Source organism: Camarhynchus parvulus, chromosome 6 (assembly GCF_901933205.1).
Source record: "Camarhynchus parvulus chromosome 6, STF_HiC, whole genome shotgun sequence".
Taxonomy (NCBI): domain Eukaryota; kingdom Metazoa; phylum Chordata; class Aves; order Passeriformes; family Thraupidae; genus Camarhynchus; species Camarhynchus parvulus.
The window spans coordinates 14,219,373-14,239,216 of record NC_044576.1 but is presented as its reverse complement, the minus strand read 5'-3'; the positions used below and the strand labels follow the sequence as shown (position 1 = coordinate 14,239,216).

The following is a 19,844-nucleotide window of genomic DNA, read 5'->3' as shown; positions in this document are numbered from 1 at the left end:
TAATGGAAACATTCATATTAAATTTTGATTTGGGTCTGAAGCATACTACTAATTTGGCTACTCCTACTTACTGAGGTTTTGTTGCCTTAGTAGAGCAGCCCTAGAGCTCATGAGAAGGTTTCCTTGTGCAGGGAACTAAAGCAAAGAAATGTTCCTGTACTGCTCTACTGCTGCTCAGGGATGTCCAATCTACAGGGTTAGTCCAAAGTAAAATCCCCTGAGACATCCTTGGTATGATGCTCAGATCCTCAGTGCCAAATACTCTGCTTTGTGCTCTGACTCCTATAGTCTGGCCTACAAAGAAGATGTAGGTATCACCTAAGAGCATTATAAAAGGTGCTGAGTTGTTTGTCCTGAAGGCAGAAATTAGCCTTGTAGACAATACTGGAAATTGCAAGGAATGTTTTCCCTTGCTGCTGTGCTGTTTTTGAGCAGCCAGCTCACATAGTGGGGAGTTTTCATGCCTCTGCATTCCTGAGTTTGGTACTAGGAATACAAACTGCCATGCCCAGCTGGCTTTGGTGCTGGCTTTGTGCTGCAAATGCTTGTCCGCTGGGAACCAAAAGCCAGATGTGCTTCACATAGTTTCCAGGCAGCACTGATCCATCAGATGACAGTAGCTATTGAGTGCTCTTATGGTGGCCCAGAGACACAAAGATGAAAGCCTGATGCCTGTCAACACCTCCCTTGCCATTCCTGTGTGTCTTCAGTTTTCACTTCAGTCCACCTCACAAAAGCAACTGCCACAGAATATGATGTTGCAATGTTAATAACCTTTTATTTTTGAGAAAGAAAATCCCAAGTTTTGTAATTTTGAACTGCCAGACAAATACTTTGAACTTTGTCAAATATTTTCCTGCACCAGCCTTAGCTGGTAACTCACCTTCTTCTTTAGAAGCATTTTCTGCAGCATTTCCTGGATGATTTTTGGTATGTAAGATGAACAATATTTGAATGCCCTCTCAAGGAAATGTATTTACATGGAGGAAAAAAGTTCTGATGAACAGCCAGAAGGAAAAGCCTGTAGAGATACCTGGATTAATTTCTTAAAGTGGCTTACATTGTTTCCCAGATGCTCTGCCTTTAAACAGCCTCTTACCCCAACTCAGGAGCTCCACCAATTGTAAAAGCAAGAACTAACCAGTGCCAGATTCAAGTCTCAAAATACAAACCCTCTGAGATACAGACAGTGAAGGGGTGGGGGGCAGGTTCATAAGAAAACTTCTAAGCATTACTGTAGCATAAATAATATGGCATCTTTCACCTCAAATAGCCTAACACTTCATAAAGTGATATGAGCTCCACTAGTTGCTGAAACACAGCTATTTCTGAAGTGGAACCTGAACTCTTTCTCTTTTTTTCTTTTTTTTTTCTTTTAAGCTAGCAGACAGCAATGTTTTAAGGTGGAGAGTAAAGGATAAAGTATACAACCAATCATAAATATAAATCTAGGAAGGCTTTGCAAAATGGAAAGATCAAGCAAAATCTACTTTTATTAATAGCATGCGTCCTGGTGTCCCATAAATTTGTGTCCTAAATTTATAAATGCAGTTCATCTAGGAGAGATGCAGGCAGGATTTTGTCCTCCTTCTTTCAGCAATATTCTCTTACAGGCCTATGGCAGCAGATGCTCTGTTTCTTTTCCTCTCTTCGTTCAGTTTAATGTCCAAGTCCCGGAGCTGGCTGAGGAACCCTGTATTTGGGCAGATGTTTCTGTGAGCACTCACTGTCTTCAGGGCATCCACAAGTGTCATGTTTTCATGGATCATTAGAAAGGCAAGCACTAAAGTTGCTGAGCGGCTCACTCCCATGGCACAATGAACAAACACCTTACCTGCGCAAACAAAAAGGCACAGCAAGGTGAGTGTGCTTTATTATTTGTAAAGTGGATAAGAAAAAGGGAGGAGAAAAAAAATTAGTAGAAACAAGTTAAGAAAGCAATGGTGACAATTAGTAGATCTTCATACTTTCAGGAAGATCACCTCTCAGGCAAGGTGGTATTTCATACTAACCTCCTGCTTCTAATTTAGGCCTAAGATTGAAATAGTTGAAATTTTCTGTGGAAGGAGAAGCTTTCTGTGATTAAACTTGTTAGTATAGTTTTCTGTGGAAAAGAAAAGTTTTGGCAGAAAAATTTGGTCCAGCCCTGACTGTGATCACTGGCAAGTCCCACAAACTCTGTGGGATAGTCTGCCTGTAAAAATGGAGTTGTAATTTACTGTATCTCAGCAGCCCAGTGTGAGCTATAACTGAGGATTTAATAAAGCACTCCAGTGAAAGCAGCAGATCCTGCAGCCAGTCAGAGTCAGAGCAAACTCTGGAACAAATGGAAATTATGATAACTAGGCCCTAATCCAAACTCTGCTGACAAAAATTCAGCAGGCTGCAGGTCAGGCTCGTAGTTTTTGACTTAGTTCATTAACTTCTGCTGCTTCTCTAGCTTAATAGACAGGCTGAATAAAGCTGCAATTCCGTGAAGTACTTGAGCGTGTGAAGCATTCCAGCCAGCACTGAAGTGCCGCTGCTCCCACAGGGAGCAGGAGCAGCATGCAGGGCAGGATCCCCAGCTGGAGCCCCTGGCAGTGTGCAAGGGGTGGGAGGGATGTGTGGGAGCACACAGATCCTGCTGAATCCCTGCAGGATGGGCCCATGGGGTGGCATCTGCAGTGCCATAACCTCTGCCCTTCCCTCTACACTCCAGTCCCAGAGCTTGCCATTCTTTCCACCATGCTGGGCTGGGGGCAGGCAGCCTTCTGCAACTCCTGGGGACCTGGCACAGCCACCTTCCCTGCAGCACATGGCATAGGCACCCTTCTCCATCCTCTGCTCAGTGGCTCTGTATGTGCTCCCTTCAACCATATGCTGATTCTGAGCTCTGTTGGTGCCTGTTACTGCAATGAAAAGTCATTTGGCTTGTGTTGAAATTTCCCCTCAAAGCTTATCTTTGCTTCTCTCTTACCTCCTGAAGAGTTTAAGGCCTTGCGTATGAAATTGGCAGCATCATAGAAGAAGATACTTAAATCGAAGGCAGGATCATCAAATGCTTCTACTCCATAGTACTCTATTTGCAGATCTGCATAATATTTGGCTCCCGTGTTGATGCTATATGGTCCATCTGCTGCATTAAGGATATGAGTAATTTTGAGGCTTTGAAGTGTAGTTTTGCTCCTAGCAGCCCACCTGTTGAAAGACATGAAGGGCACATTGGCAATGCTCCTAACATTCTGCAAAAATAGCATGGTTTAAAGTTAGTGCCTGCTCCCACAACGGAAGGATGCAGGAACTGCATCCTGCTTACAGAGGAGCAAATTTCAAGAAGCACATAGTGCTTTGCACCTGAAAAATGTGATATGGAGGTGTGGAGAACAGCAGGAGCACAGACTTGCCAGTGGGTTACTGTCAGTTAAGCAAATGCCTCCCAGCAGATAATGCCTGGGAACATGGCTTACTGTATGAAGTGGTCAAGATTTTCCTTAAATATTTGTTTCGGAAATTTTAGAGCTAATCTCTCATTGATAGTGTACCTCATCTCAAGAGTGAGAGTTTGCACAGATGCAGCAACACTTTGTTCCGGGTTTGGACATGAAGTGGATGCATTGTGTTCACCAGCTAGGTGAACCCCACTTCCCACCATAAACTAGGACTATAGACATTCAACAAAATTCTGAATCTTAACTGATATATTCATGAGGAGGAGGAGCTGGAAAAAATGAGCTAATGATCTAGGTAATCTGCAGTAATCCAATTGGAAGGAACTAGCAATAAATATTATTGGTCACAAGAATAAGGTATTTGCATGAAAATTCATGTTTGATATTTTCGGTTTTATCATCTTTGAAAGAAAGCTTGGATTTGGAATGTCAAGATCGCTATTGCACAATTGATTTGGGTATTCCTCCTTCTGGGTTTTAATCTTGCTACTCCTATTTGAGTGTTAGGTCTACTGGCCTCTTGTCTGCTGCCTTAGAGCACAATTTCCAGGCCACATAAGGCATCTCAGAATTGACATCAATTTGGCATAGGTTCTTTGAGGACTTTAGTATAAAATACAAATAATTTTTACCCTGCTAAATCCATGGTGGCTCAAAAAATATAAAAAACCAAATCAGACATGCTATGAGTAAGTCACCATTTTGCATGTCCTATGTTTCTTGACATCCAAGCTCTTTACATCATCAGTTTTGGAAGCCTGTATCACCAAAACATTCCTGAAGACCCAAAAGCTGCTCCCCAGTAGTACCACACCCTTTCCTCCTCCCAGGGACTGATAACAGTTAACAATAGGACCATAAGTTCTTACGCATCTCCCACGTAGATATTTGGCCAGACTTGGTCCACATGATTATCAGAGCCTCCTCTGAGCCACAGAAGCTTCTGGAGATCTGTTAGTGACGGTGTTTCGTAGGTAGTGCTGCTAGTCAGAGGTGAAGAGTCTCTGGTGCGAAGCATCTTGCTGCTCCTTTGCATGCACTCAGGCTGTATCAGAGACAGCTTTTCTGAAATGAATTGAAAGGAAATTTTCATACAGAAATACTATTCCCTAGAAAGTAGACCTGTTCATTACCCTCCAAATAGGATTACATTATTAGAACTAGTGTGTGCAGCAGGGCCTGCAGGTGTTGCTAAAAGCATCCAGAGAGCAGGACTGACACCAGGGGTAGGACTCTACAGACATGTAATTTTTCCCCTGAGAAAGCAGCATAAGAAAATGTGATTTAATTTCTTGTCAAGTAACACTATTGGTAAAGAACATGTGCACCACCTGAATGCAGACATGATGACCCTTGCAGGCACAGGTAACATTTCTCTTTTTGTTGAAGTGCTACCAGAGTATTTGTGTACACTTGATTCTGATTAGTTAAGACTGGAAGTTTTTGAATGCATCAATTAATTGACTTACAAAGTTTCTATGGCCACAGTGAAAATCTTAGGATGTGTATGTGAACACCATCTGTATGGTGCATGTGTACACACACAGAAACATTGTGTACATACAATTTTATTTCATTTATAGTGATGTATTTAAACACACCTACACACACACATACATACATGTATACATAGGAAAGGATTTTCACATGCATCTATAAACATATATGTATTGTATATGTCTGTACATATAGAAAGAGAAATTGAGAGGATTTGAACTAGTTTTTTTTTCTCTCAGTTGAACATCCCTGGACACTCAGCTATACTGGTATTCTTATGCCTGTCTGTCTCAATCTTTCCTCTGGGAGCTGTTCCACTTTGTATAAATAATGTGATAGCTACTTCCCTCCAGAGAGGGGCCATTTTTCTTGTCTGAGGGGCAGGGTACTTACCCAGGATGTGAGAAAAAAAAAAGAGTATTTTTGAAATTATAGATCTAAATGTTCTGGCATTGTTGTCCTGTTGAGAATCCATATAGGGCTCCCTCACAGGTCTCTGAGATTATAGACCTCTGAACCCTCACAAATCATGCTGTGGAATATGGGCAACCCTTTTGCAATGCTGTTTGCTGGTTTAGACCCAGCAAGCCCAGGTCAGATGGTTCAGCTGGAAGCAAAGCTCAGTCAAGAGCAAGACATCCAAGCAGTCCCTTCTCTGAGACTTTAGAAACATTTCTCCTGCCTGGATCTCATTATCCTGAATTGCTGTTCTTGCCCCTGAAACTATTCATGAGCTTTATTTGGTTGCTTGTTCTTACTCAGGTCATAATCAATGTGGAAGGCACGCTAGAACTCTTCCCAAAGTAGGGTAAATGGTGTTTATTCTGATATGGCATCAGCTTTCACTCAATTTAGGCATTAGCCTGAATGCCTAAATCTAAAGTTTGGGTTTATTTTCTCAGCAATTTTAGAAAACAAGCATAGATGTACTTTCAGAAGTCATCTGGTCTTCCCCTGCCCCACAGCAGCAGCAGCCATACGGGTGTTGCTCCTAAAACAACAAGTTTGTCCATGTACATTATTTTTAACAGTGTAAGCTGATTTGGGGAATAAGCAGAAAACAAGGGAGAATATATTTTTGCTTACAGAAAAAGAAGTGGAGTTGATGTGAGGCATATTACTGAACATACACATATATTTCTGAGTCCTCAGTCTAAATTTGCTTCCTTTGCCCCTTCCTCCCTCCTCCTCCCCACAAATGTTAAGTGCAGTTATAGCTTTTTGTATGTTCCAATAAGAAAGAGGTCTCCCTAGGGTAACTACTTAATAAGCAAGATATGAAAAGCACAATAAAGATGATGGGAGACATAGAAAAAAGAAGACTGGTTTTACTTTTAATGATGGAGGAAAAGAACTGCAGGGAAGTAGAGAAAAATATAGAGATAAAAGCCCACAAATTTTTCAGGGCAGATAATATAAGATCAAGAGCTTTGGTAAAGGAGTATGTTGTGCAATCCTAGCCCAGATTAGCATGAAGAATAGCACAGAAACAGATAGTGTGCATTGCCCTACAAGTTTTACTGCCTTGTGAAAGTCATGCACTGTGCTCAAGAACTAGTGCCAGCATCTTCATGATGACCTGTTTGTACTTTCACCGACACAGAACATTAAGCTGAAGCAGTTACAGAAAATCAAGAATAAGATAATACAGCTTCTGCATCAGGAGATTAATAGGACCATGGGCTCATTTTCGAGCAGTGTGGCTGACTCTGAGTTGCTGCAAATGCTTAAGGGCTGAAGTTGTGGAGCAGCTGGATACCAAACTTTCACTTCTCCTAGGCCCTGCTGCTTTAAACTTCTGTTGTAACCTCTCAGTTAGTTACAGTAATAGAGATGATGAGCAAAGAGAATTAGATTGTGTGGCCACTTGTCCAAGACCTGACTTTGAGGAGGTTCTCCCAAAATTTAGTAATTTTGGTGCCAGTGACACTTCACAGATGACTCTGGCCTTTGCAGCCAGGGAAATGCTTTGCAACAGAACTCCATTTCATAGAGCAATCCTCTTTCCAAAAGGTGTACCAACATTGTTTTATTCACATGCCTGATGTCAGACAAGTGAGCTCCTCCCAAGAGCACAGCTCCCACCTGCATTGCACTGCCTGAAATTGGAGTGCTCTGCAGGGCCTTCAGGGTAAGCCTGGAAATAGCTATAGCAGATGACTGGACTAATGAGGAAAGCAATATGAATTTTTTAATTGAAGGCCAGGGACTTTGGTGAAGGTTTTCCCCCACCTTCTACTTTAAGATACTGCAGAGGTAGCATAAGAGCTGCCACTGATTACATTTCTCTAAGCTTCTCCCTCTGGGTGGCTCCCAGAAGCTGCTCTAGTTGGAAACAGTGACAGTAGGAGGACAGGAATCCCTGTACCAGAGGGAAAAAATTCTGTCTTACAAGGCCACTAACATTTTCTGCAGAGATCTAAACCATGCAAGTTGGATAGCATTGCTTTTTTTTTAAACTGTAGCCATCTCATTAGCTTTTCTTTCTTTCTTTCTTTCTTTCTTTCTTTCTTTCTTTCTTTCTTTCTTTTTCTTTTTCTTTCTTTTTTCTTTTCTTCTTTTCTTTTCTTTTCTTTTTCTTCTTTTCTTTTCTTTTTTCTTTTCTTTTCTTTTCTTTTCTTTTTTTCTTTCTTTTCTTTTCTTTTCTTTTCCTTTCTTTCTTTTCTTTCTTTTTTTCTTTCCTTTCTTTTCTTTTCTTTTCTTTCCTTTCCTTTCTTTCCTTTTCTTTTCTTTTCTTTCCTTTCCTTTCCTTTCCTTTCCTTTCCTTTCCTTTCTTTCCTTTCCTTTTTTCCTTTCCTTTCTTTTTCTTTTTTCTTTCTTTTCTTTTCTTTCCTTTCCTTTCTTTCCTTTCCTTTCCTTTCCTTTCCTTTCCTTTCCTTTCCTTTTCCTTTCCTTTCCTTTTCCTTTCCTTTCCTTTCCTTTTCCTTTCCTTTCCTTTCCTTTCCTTTCCTTTCCTTTCCTTTCCTTTCCTTTCCTTTCTTTCCTTTCCTTCCTTTCCTTTCCTTTCTTCCTTTTCCTTCTTTCCTTTCCTTTCCTTCTCTCTTTCTCTCCCTCTTTCCCCCTTTCCCTCTCTCTTGCTTTCTCTTTCTCTCCTTCTCTCTTTCCTTCTTTCCTTCCTTCTTTCGTCTTTCTTCTCTTTCTTATCATTCTGTCTTTCTTTCCTATTTTTTTTCTGCTTAAAAGTAAAACAACAGAAAAAAACCAATTCAACCTATGGGAGACTTTTGAGGCTGGACAGAGATTTTAATGACAATCCACAAAATACAAGGTAGCACACAAACTTTAAAATTGTCTTGTCATTTTGCATCATTTCCCACCTACCTGGAGCACTGGGGCACAGCCCAAATGGCCTGGGCCAGCTTTGACTCCTGTCTGGCCTGCGGAGCCTGGGTTTCCCCAGTGGTCCAGGAGTTGCCCTGGAGGTCCAGGCTGGAGGTGGCTGTCGGTAACATTGCCTGGCTGCAGGGAGTACCCAGGAAAGGCTGTGGGTGACTCCATGCTGTCTGCATACAGCCAGGGGCAGCTCCTGAGGGACTCAGTCATGCCAGGACCTTGTCTACAACAACCTAGTGGAGCTTTGTATTTCCCCAGTATTGTCCAGCCACTTGAATGCTATAGTCTGCAAAGCTTTTTGGTTTGGTTTTTGGTTTGTTGGTTTGGTTTATTTTTTTTCCTTCCTTTCTCTATGGTGGAAATGATTGCCCTTTTCTATTGAACATCTCTGCCAAAAAAACCAAACAAACAAACAAACAAAAACAAATAAACAAAACCAAACAAACAAAACCAAAAACCCACATAAACCCCCTAGTGACTTGAATTGGCTAATGCACTTAATAGATTTGTATTGCATTTGAAGATTCTAGTGGCAAAAAACTCAGCAAAGTTTTGGGGGTAAAAATGAAAACACTCAAATATTGTAGATATTAAATATTTAATTTTACTATTTCAAAAAAATTACCATTTCCATTTTTCTATTCAGTTACTCTATTTTGCAATTTGTTCTCCCGCATTGCATAAAGTATTTTAAAATATTAAACAAGATGAAATGGCTTGCTCCTGGTTGAGAAAAGTATGTTTTATTTCACTAACAATGAACACAGACTGAATAGCCACCTATTTGCCTAGCCCAAATTTTCACTTCTGTAACTCCCTGCCATTTTGCATTGGTTGTTCCCTTGTCTCCTCAAGATGGAACTGAGCTGCATAGAGATTAAATGAATGTGTGGAGTCCCAAGAGGAGTCTAACAGGACATTAGTTGGACCCAAATCATCTTTCCTCCTTCCCTTCTGCTAGCACCTTCCTGGCTGGCACAGCTCTGCCTGTGGTTATGCTGATAGCCCAGATGGGGACAGGTGTCTTTCAGTAACAAGTCCTTACACGAGATTATTGAGAGCCTCAGGCACAGCAGGGCCTGTGGATACTACAATAGCACAAACACTACCTAACAATAACGTGATACAGAAAGCTCCTGCAGCCAAATATCCTAAATTCCCTGTATCAAAAACCTGACAAACTAAATGGTTCAAAATTCCAAAGCATGGGGTCAGAATATAATTCATGTGGAAGGGAAAAAAATTAAAAACCAGCCTCTTGATGCATTTGAAAGTGCTGTCTACTCTGTTTTTTCTTCTCTTTTCTCTCAGGTAGTGTGTAACACTATGGTTCTTTGTCCTCCTGATGGAAAATTCCAGATGGAAAGAAGTGTGTTTCACAAGGAAATGATCATGTTAGTGGAATTAATCTTGTAGATACTGTAATGTGAAATATGATCTTCCTTTTTGTTAAGAAGACCCAGTCTGTGTCTCTACACTTCGGTCAGAATCTGATGCTAAGAGAGCCCAAGAGTCTCTTGAGGTAGAGTTGAAAGCTTGGTGTGCAGAAACAGGCACATTTAAAAGCAATAGCAAAGTTAAAACAGCCAGATGGGAACCTAGCAGGCAACCGAGAGGGGAACTCTCTGTTTTCCTTGCAAGCCTACAGGGGCTTGTTTGCAGGAATTAGAATCTCTCACCAGCAGTTCACTGCAGCTCTAATACCAAGTGGTATTGAAAATGAGAAGCAGGTTATGGCTGATGGTTTAAATGAGGTACCTATGGGAATATAGAAATGAGATCCTGGACTTGTCTTGGTGTAGACTGTGCACATGGCAGAGCAATATTGCTTTCTTGGCTGACTGCATCATATATTATGGTCTTTTATTTTGCCCACAGTCAAACAGCAGGGAATAGTAGAAGTTCATTGCTCCAGCTCAGTGTTCAAATTCTGATCTGCCTCACTAGAGGCAGTGCCCCTGAATAATGGAAAGCAGAATCGGTCCCTCAGCCTCTGTGCAGGTTCACGTCCAACGCAGCACTGTATAAATGCTATTGCCATTATTTTGGAGTGAAGAGAAAAGCAGAATGTACAATTAGAGCTCTGTTTGGTTCAGGTTTTAAGAGAATTTACTACCTGGGAAAGATGCCAGATCGAGGGCTCTGGAAAACACAACCCGCCCTTTAACCACAGCATCAGGAAAGAGCAGGAGCAGCTCTCCAAGCCTCCTCCATGACCACCCCCTCAGCCCAGCCCAGCTCAGATTGCAGATGCCCCTCACCCTACACTGGCAACTGTGTGTTACAAGGTGGAGAAAATCTGAGTCTTCACACCTCGTCACTGCTTGGTCTCCCTCCTGACATCTCCATTCACATCCAGCCTTGTGCATTTATGATGGGGCCCTCTCACTTCTCCAAACTGAGCTGGAAGGTACCAACTTCTGCTTGCGAGGAGCCTGAGCTGGGCTAGAAAGCTAAAGGCTCCTTCCTCTGTGAGCCCTCCTGTTCCTGTTCCATGGGCTGCCTAAGGTGCTGGAGGGGCTACTGCCGCTGCCCCACAGGAGCTGCCTCCACCTGGGGAAGGCAGGAATGCACAAGGCCATTTCAGTAGAGGGAGTGATCACAGGGCAGGGCAGGTGCTAGGAATCAGCCTCAGAAAGGGTTTGGATAGCCAGAAGAGCTCCTGGTGGTGAAGCAGGTCCCAGGTGAAGTGGGAAGACAAGGGGGTGCATGGCTAGACACAGGCATGCAGGTGGAGGTGGAGCCCAAGTCTCCCAGCTCAGAGGGGCCCCTGAGTGAGGCGGGGTGCCCCAGTGAGGCCTCCCAGCAGCCCCACCCCAGGTCACACTGCCACTGTTGTCCTTGGACAAGGCAAGCCCCTGGGAAGGGCAGAGCTTGCTGAGCTCAGTGGGGAGAGCTTCACCTGCACCTTGCTAGTTTTTGGGAAGAGGGTGCTACCTTACAGAAGCACTCCTGGAGAATATTTCCTCTTCTTTGCAGTATAATAGACCTGCGCATATTTTCCCAAAATTGTCATTCCAGGGGGGAGAACCTTTGTGTTGCCCCCTCCCATCTCCCCCAACCCTCCTATCTGAGTCACACAGCCTAGGAAGGAGCACTTGCCCACGGATGTAGCTAAGGCTGCAGGAAAGGATGGCTTCAAAATGAAGGCACTGGTTGGAAAAATGGGGAGTCCTGCTGGCAGTGACAGGTCATGGCTGTGGCATGATGCCAGCTTTTACATCTGCAGCTTTCACATTCAAAAGAGATAAAAAAGGAAGAATTACCTTAGCAGGTGGCGTCTCTAAGCTATGGAATGAACCATCCCCAGCAAGACAGCGCTGCCCTCCACAGGCTCATAGCACAATTTCTGACTGTCTGTGGATATCTTCAAGCCTAGGGTGATGCATTCCCCTTATTTCTTCTCTGGGGCATTTCTGTCCAGGGTACAGCTGGGAATTCAAGCCCCTCCAAAACTACTGATTTTTTTTTATGCATCTCAACTGTGCTAATGCTTCTCCCTGAATTAAAATTGTCTAGTCTTAAGTCCTGCTGCCAGCAGCCATAACTGTGCTGGATGCTGTAGTCAGGGGAGCACACAATCACCATGCAGCTAACTGCTTCTAATAGTAGAAACTTCACTCTGATCTTACATAACACCAGTAATGGAGCAGAGAGGCTGTGACTTCTGAGGAGCTTAGAAAGCTTTCTTGGGCAGCTCATGCCCTGAGGGCACAGAAGGTGCAGCTGCAGTGAGAGCAAGAAAAACAAAATGACCTTGATATTGATAACAGTTCAGTGAGTGCTGTCACAGCCAGTGCTGTGCCAAGACTTCACTGGCATCACAGGCTGTTGATAGGTGTAAGTTATGGTCAGTTCTGATAAAAATGGTGTCAAAGAGGCTAGACTGAGAGAAGGATGTGGGGAAATAATGTCTTGCAAGCTTCAGGAAAGACAAACAAGGATGTTAATATATTGCTATTAAAAGGGCCTCCAAAGCACTTTGACTTCTGCAGGCAGTATGGATTTGTGTGACTGTGGATTAAAGGGGTTTTTTTCTTCTCCTTGATTTACTCCTCAAATGATTTTTATCTGACTGCTGTTATCAATACAAAATTGACAACGCTGTCAGGTTTGCAAGATTTCAGGATATTTGAAGGCATGAGAAAAGGGTTTTGATATTCCTCAGTCGTTTGGCAGGGTAGCTTTGAGCTGTCTCTCCCTGCACTTTTAACATAAGTAGAGAAGTGCTCTCCTTGCTTTGCCTTTCTTGAAAGGGTACATACAAAAAAGGCACCTTTTTCTAAGGCTGACAAAGCTGTACAAATTCTTTGCTATGGAATCAAGAGCAAACTTCAAAACTCTGCAGTAGATCTATTTTGGCACTTGAGTTTTTCAGGCATATCATAGAGCTTTCCAGCGACATTCTCAGCTCTGTTGGGGCAGAGGGGAATGTTTTTTCTTTTGATTTTTTTTCAACTGCTGACTTTAAAATCATTATTTGATTTTCATTAAGTCATCTTTTAAGAAGACTGATTGTATGTCACAAAGGAATTGACCACTGATGAGCACATGAAAATAACTAAAAGGAGATATTAAGACAGAGAACTGGGATTTCCTGTCTCTTGCAGCTTTTGATTATGTGCCTAATGAGTATTTGCTCCTCATTTCTTATCTTAAATTTGAAGAAATACAAGTGAGTGGTTTTTCTGTTGCACCTCCCTGGTACCAGGGTGCCAGGTAAATCAGAGTGAAGTAGGAACTGCCTCACAGGGGCTGTGGGCAAAGCAGGGTGTGCAGCTGCCTCTCCAGGCTGTGAGGGATGAGGGCCAAGGGCAGTGGGGACATGCTGCTGCTTCCTGGAGCTCCCAGTCCCAGGGTCACTAGGAAGGAGTTTCCCTGCCTGGCCCTACTGCAATACCTCTGTGAGAAACAGGCAGCACGGTGCTGCCCCACTCCTGAGACTGAGGCTATGCAAGCCTTGCAGTTGGTCAGGCAGGGCAGAAGCAAGGCTTGTTTAGGCCCAGCAAGTTTTTGGAGAGTGTTTTCACTTCATTGCCAGATTTCACTATATCTAGCCAGGTTTTATGCTGTTGTTTTTTTGATTCTGTTTCATGCCCTAGGTGTGGACTGTAGGTGGGTGGCAAGGCTGGCAGGTAGGGGGATGGAGGGGAGAAGAGCCTCCAGCAAAGCAGCAGCCTCAGGGCTCCCAAGAGGGAGAGCTGAGCAGAGCTAGAAGGAAGGAGCTTGTACTTGCAGGAGGTTGTGCCTGCTGCCGGTGGTTTACAGCAGACACTTTGGGAACACACAACAAACAGAACAGTCCATTTTCCCAAAGCAAACCTCTGTGCCTCCAGCACAGCCTTGGGAAGGCTGTCCCCTGCCTGAGAAAGCTGCTGGGAGCAGGAATGCACTAAGGACTGCGACGTGATGTTCTCGGGTACAATGGCAATGGGAGTCACCTGTGAGCTATAAATAGCACTGACATCCTTTCTCTCCTGAGCCTGCAATCCAAGCAGTCATTTTTGCGGGTGCTAGTGAAAATGAACAAAGCTTTGAAGAGCTTTTATTTACACTCTCTTTGCAGACTGGAAATTTTCTTAGTAAGTAGTGACTAGTTTTTCTTATTGACTCTGAATTTTGCATTTATTTTAAGGGAAAATTCTGGCTTTTTTTTCTTTTTGAATTAAAAAAAGATATCCAATATAATTTTCATATTTTTGCCTCATCTGTCTGGGAAGAGCTATTGTGGCAGGACAGTTGGGATCACAAGCATTCATTTTCAAAAATCCTCTGTGCAATTGCAGGAAAAGAGGGAAAAACCCAGGAACCTAGATTCAGTCTTATGTAACTCTTACATGCATTTTTAACAAAATAATGAAAGTGTTTTGGTTTAGAATTAAGCAAATAATGCAGGATGTTTGAGCAGGTTTTGTGGTGTTTACATTGAGAGACCAGACAGCAATACTGGTTGCAGTAAAAGGAAAAGCTTTACATGCCAATCAGACAAGATCTTCCTACTGTTTGATAGGAAACAAAGACGGCTTTGTTAAGGAGCTATGAAGACCTGAGAGCAACACTGGCAAAAGGAGCCTTTTCAAAATATTTAGGGTTCACTTGATGAAGTCTTGTCATAACATGATTAAGTCTCACCTGTTATGCAACTCTCCTTTGCTCTTTATAGACAGCAGAAAACACAAAGGTCTACAAAACAGACACTTTGCTCAGGGATAACCAAAGAAACCCTGCTACAAGATCAACTAGTGGAGCTGGAAAAATTAGTCAAGCATTTAAATATGCAAGAGGGGCTGTATTTTTTGCAGTGATGCCAACTAATCTAATTCTAGATTAGACTGTTCTACTGACAACCCTTGTCTTAGGCCAGTGGGCAGCGCTGCGGCTAGTGAAACGCTGTGATTTTTCCTGCTGCCACAAGATGGCAGGAAAAAACAATGTTGGGGGATTTAAAAATACACAGAGATGGGCCTCGCAGAACGGAATACACTCCTGACTGGCATTTAAAGAGAGAACTTGCAAGAAACTGCACGTTGGGTGGAAGAAAAATGTGAAATGTACGGAATTAATTAGTTTGGTATTGACATTGGTGTATACATCAAAAGATCTACACCGTACCCTTTCCTATGCAGGTTTTGTGTATAAGAAAAGCCTGTGACAGTGCTCATTTTTTCCTGTACACTATGCAGTTTGGCCTGGTTTTGTTCTGCTGGCAAAATCTGTTGTATAAACCTGTCCAAGACATAATGCACTCACCTAAAGTAAAAAGCAGGGTGATTATTTTAGTCTTTTATACTGTCTTCTTCCAAATACGGTTCTCTTCCCATTTCCCGTTCCTCCAGCCATAGTAGAAAAAGAGCCCAGCTAGAGGACATTGCTCTGGCTTTTGGGAACTGACGGACAGCAGCTGGGCAGGAGGGCATGCCTGGGTGCTAGCAGACTGTGGCACTGGGTTGCTGGGCTGGGCACTGGGGTCAAATGTCCCTCCTGCCTGTTCTCCTGGGAAAACTGGCCCTTCAATGCAATGGCTGAGGTGCTTTTCTTATCCTGACTTACTTAATGTCTGTATGGGTGTCACAGGAGCTGCTGGGGCTTTGGAAGAGGGCTGGAAGGGAGGGGTCTGTGCTGTTCATGCTCTCTCCCCAGCTGCTTTCACTTCAAATACTTTTCTTAAAGGAAATAAACCCTCTACAAGAACAGAAATTGGTTTGAAAAGTACAACCAGACAGGCTGGGGGTTTGGCGTTATCCAGAGGCATTCCTCCTCAGCAGCCAGTGTGGTTGTTCCCCTCCATTCTTCTGACAGATAAAAGAAAGCTGTGGAAAACTCACAAAGATTATTGTGCAGCAGGAGCTCATGAACTGGTAGAAGTTAATTGTGCATGGCAGCACTGTGTAGGCCCAGTGGGCCCCGGCCCTGGTCCTGGCCCTGCCACGCCACTGCTCCCCACATGGCCTGGCCTGGCCTGGCCTGGCTCGACCCGGCCTGGCCTTCCCTCACCGAGACATGGAGGAGATTCATCAGTGCCTTTGCAGTTTGTCTGGGGAGGGGACAAAATTCATGGTCATGGCATCTGTGCTGCCCCATGGCAGTGGCCTCCCCAGAGGCTCCTCCAGCACCAGCCTGCTCCTCCCCCACCCAGCCTTCCCCTCACCCACCCACCCTTCTCCTCATCCATCCAGCCTCCTCCTCACCCATCCAGCCTTCCTCCTCACCACCCAGCCTCCTCCTCAGCTATCCATTCACCTTTTTTTCCTCACCCAGCCTTCATTCCTCCTTTTCTTTTTTCCCCCACAGCCTTCACCCCTCCTTGGAACTGATGGAGGCAAGGGGCTTGTTGGGGGCGTGAGGGCAATTGGGGACTTTAGTGCTAGGACCAGTTCTTCTATTCAGTCTGTAGTAATTAAAAGTATCAAGAGGTTTAAGAAGTAGCCAATCTGTTGAAAGCCAAAAGCTGGAGGATACACAGCTGTCCTGTTTCTTATGCTGGCTTTCTCTAGACTCTGCTCTGGCCTGATGGAGAATGAATAACTAGGCAGCCCTTCAGGTCCAACCTGCATTAGCTCTTTTCCCACCTGTCTTATGAATGCTGTGTCCACACTACTCATTACTAAATACTGAATTCTATAACATGGGCACCAAACATCCAAAATCTGCCTCCCAGGCCGGCAATACATTTGTCATTATGAACCAAGGTTCATTTCACAGTGACAACATGGAGGAGGATGACAAGGCAGCAAGAGTGAAGAAGCAAAAGCAAAATGCTTACAGCAGCTTTCAACTGTTGAGATGATGATGGAAAAAGAACTGATAATACAGGTGCCCATCACCTGGGCAGGAACATCCTTGTCCCATGACATGATGCTAAAACAGATCCTAATGCCTTCACACCTTTCCAGATTCTGATCCTACTTGGATTTTTAAGATATTCTTTCTTGTATTGCTTCTTTTCGTAAAATTACTTTGGTCCCAGCTTGGTTCTGTGGTTAGCAGCTTCATTTTATGAGGAAAACAAATGATGGAAGGTCTGCAGCTGCTGGCAACACCACAAGAACACTGCCAGCATCCAGGAGCCTTCTTTTGCCCTTTGGCTGTCCACCTCTGAGTTATGGGATCCCACCTGCTATTTAAAGGTAAATTAAGCCTTCCTTGAAATTAATAGTTTAAACTGAGCACAAAATTATTTTGAATTTATCTCATGCAGGACATCCTACAACCTGGGTCCTTTTGCCAGGCTTTCAGCAACTGATCATCTAGGTCAAAACAGCTGCAGGGTATGCTTAATCCTGCTCTGGATGGGAGGTGAGCAAGACTTTACAGATGGGGGTGTTAGTAGATATGTGTGTGTGGAGAAAACAACACTCTCTAGACACCTGCTCCCCTTCAGTGCTTGAAAGGAAAATTCTCCCCTTTCAGCACTAAAGCATTGACTGCAAGTGTCAATTTGCTATCTTTTATAGAGAAAACAATACTGAGAAACCATTCACCACAGGTAGTTTATCCACAAAGCAAGGGCTGTCCAGGAATTTGAAATCACTGGGTAGAAGGGATTTTCTATTTCTATTCTAATGGGGTTAAGGGATTTTCAATTCTATTCTACCAGGTAAAAACTCTGTCTGAGTTTTTCATTTTTGTTCTGTTGAGCAAGGTGTATATGCCTGAGAGGAAACAAACACATGTACATGTCAGCTCCAAAGGGAGGAACCCCCTGCACAGGCGGCATCATCTCACTCATGATGCTGGATCAGGTCTTGAGAGGCTATACTGACCTCTGCTCTTCTCCTGCAACTTTTCACTATTGCCACAAGTAAGGGCTGAGATTGGATGGGTCAGTCTTAACCCAAAAGATCTAATCTGATCTGAAATGCAGGGGCTCATAGCTATGTGTGCTTAATTGGGCCCTTCTCTCTATTTCTGAGACTGTCAGGCACAGGAAGGTGGCTGCTGACTGTTGGAACAGAAAAATGTGTCACAGAGCTGAGGTGCTTTTCTTATCCTGACTTACTTAATGTCTATCCCACCTCCTTCTTCCATAAAGATGTCTGTCATGCCTGTCCCATTTTCTGCCTTTCTAGGGTCATAAACAATACTGATTACCAAGTAACTTCATCCCATCTCTCTATTAGATTAACCATTCCCTTGATGGATCACAGACTGGGTGATGACAGGCAAAATCTCTGTCATTAAAAACTCAAACTCCCTCTGCTCTCAGAGGTGCTGGTATGGTGATGGAGCTCCCCTTGCACACAGGCAGCCTTGCCTTCTGTCTGGTTACATCTCCTCCAGGCAGGATGGTGCATCTTGACTTTACAGCTGCTCTGGGTGGCTACACATGCTTTCACAGCAGGATCTATCGGCACCAACCATGCCCCTTGCAGGGATCTGAAAGAGTACTGCCTTTTTCACAGGAATGAGCCTGCTGTCCCTAGAGAACATAAAGACAAAATCCTGGACAAAGAGGGAACCATGAGAACAGAGCTAAGGTTATGACTTTGTAAATGTTTATCTTCAGTCTGTATTTGATGTCTGGATAATAAGGTGACCCGGTCTCTTACAGAAATGTAAGGCAGGTTAAACAACAGAGGGCACACAGTGGTTCTCTTGAGCTGCAGCACAGAGCATGTGCAGGGCCTTGCCATTCCCACTTGCCACCTTTGTGGCCAATGGATGCTTTCATGCTGTGTTTCTTCCTAAGCCCTTCAGAGATGAGCTGTAAGTATGGTTGATACAGCTGTGGGGTTTTTTTCTAAAAAAAATGGCTTTCTTTTTGTACTGTTTGCATTTTTTCATGCTGCTTTGGTTCACTCACCCTTTTCTTCAGTTTGGTAAAGAAACTGTCTGTGAAAACAAGAATGGAAAAAAAATAAAATTATTAAAGACAGATTTTTAATATACACAGGGAAGAGATGTTTTACAGTGAGTCTATCAGGTTATGCACCTAAGTATTATTTCTGCCCTTGAAAATCATTCACTTACAGTGCTTAATTGGTCTATGCAAATCCATTGCTTAAAGGTAATTGGACATTTTTATAGAAAGATCAGAAACAAAAACACTCCAGGCTGTTGTTCTAAACATTAAAAAAAAAATTATGGAAAGAATATGTTTCAGGGCATCATCCAGCCTCTCTTGAAACTGTGCAAATTCACTTGGTGAAAACAACAGCAGACACAATGAAATGAGTTGTATATGAAGAACTGAGATCTCAAATGTGATATTATGCAGAAAGTAGAGTCTGTACTAAATAAGTAACAGCTCTATGTGTTACCAAGGGTGCACTTTGATTTTGATGAATGTTAAAAGAACCTTTAGCCTTGAAAATAAAGAGGATAATTTCTCTCTAGGCAATGGCTGCTCGTGAAAGCCATAAAATAAGAGCACTGGAGCCCTAATTTTATAGTGCTTTTTAAATGATTTTCAAATGGTCCAGCTGCTTTGTGCCACAATAGCACAAGGCAGAGATATTTACGCCGGCAATAACAAGCATGCATCAGCCTGCCTGGGCTGCTCTCCGCAGGCAGCCTGCGGGAGGCGAAACACACGTGGAAAGGTGATACTTGCCAATGTGGATCGATCACAATCACACCATGGTCAGAGCAATCCTGGGAAGCCTCTTTTTCCACCCAACAACTGGATTGTTCTCCTTGTCTGTGTGCTGCCTGCGTAGTGCAGGATCCGTGCGGCTGGCAGCGCTGGCTCTATTTTGACACTTGAGAGCCTGCCAGCAATGCGTGCCTCTTAGGCCATACTGTCCTTGGCACACGTCTCCTTTTGGAAACAGGAGGGCAAACTCACCCCTGGGTTACACTGCTGGTTTGGGGTGGGAGTGTCCACAAGGGCTGGTGTGGCCCCAACTTTGGTGTTCTGATGCAGCACTGCATTACCTTCTCCAGAAATGCATGCATGTGGCAAGAGAACTCTGGGCAAATGCTATGGAATTCTGCTGAGATGCTGAATTGCCACCAGCAACTTTCCCCAGCTATTTTACCTCTGATTGTTTAGGACTTCAGTCTAAAACTACAATTTATTTTCCAAACAAATGCTCTAAGATGAGAACTGCCCTGGGGTGGTCTATCTTAGCGTGCCAATTT

General features: G+C 43.5%; 1 protein-coding gene across 1 annotated transcript; it reads right to left on the bottom strand.

Annotated features, from left to right (window-relative positions):
* Positions 1 to 1,607: 1,607 nt before the first annotated feature.
* Positions 1,608 to 4,449, bottom strand: LOC115905212 (dual specificity protein phosphatase 13-like). Its single transcript, XM_030951343.1, has 3 exons — positions 4,301 to 4,449; positions 2,960 to 3,180; positions 1,608 to 1,834 (listed from the first exon to the last, which is right to left on the bottom strand). The coding sequence occupies exons 1-3, from the start codon at positions 4,447 to 4,449 to the stop codon at positions 1,608 to 1,610; spliced, it is 597 nt and encodes a 198-aa protein (XP_030807203.1).
* Positions 4,450 to 19,844: the final 15,395 nt, after the last annotated feature.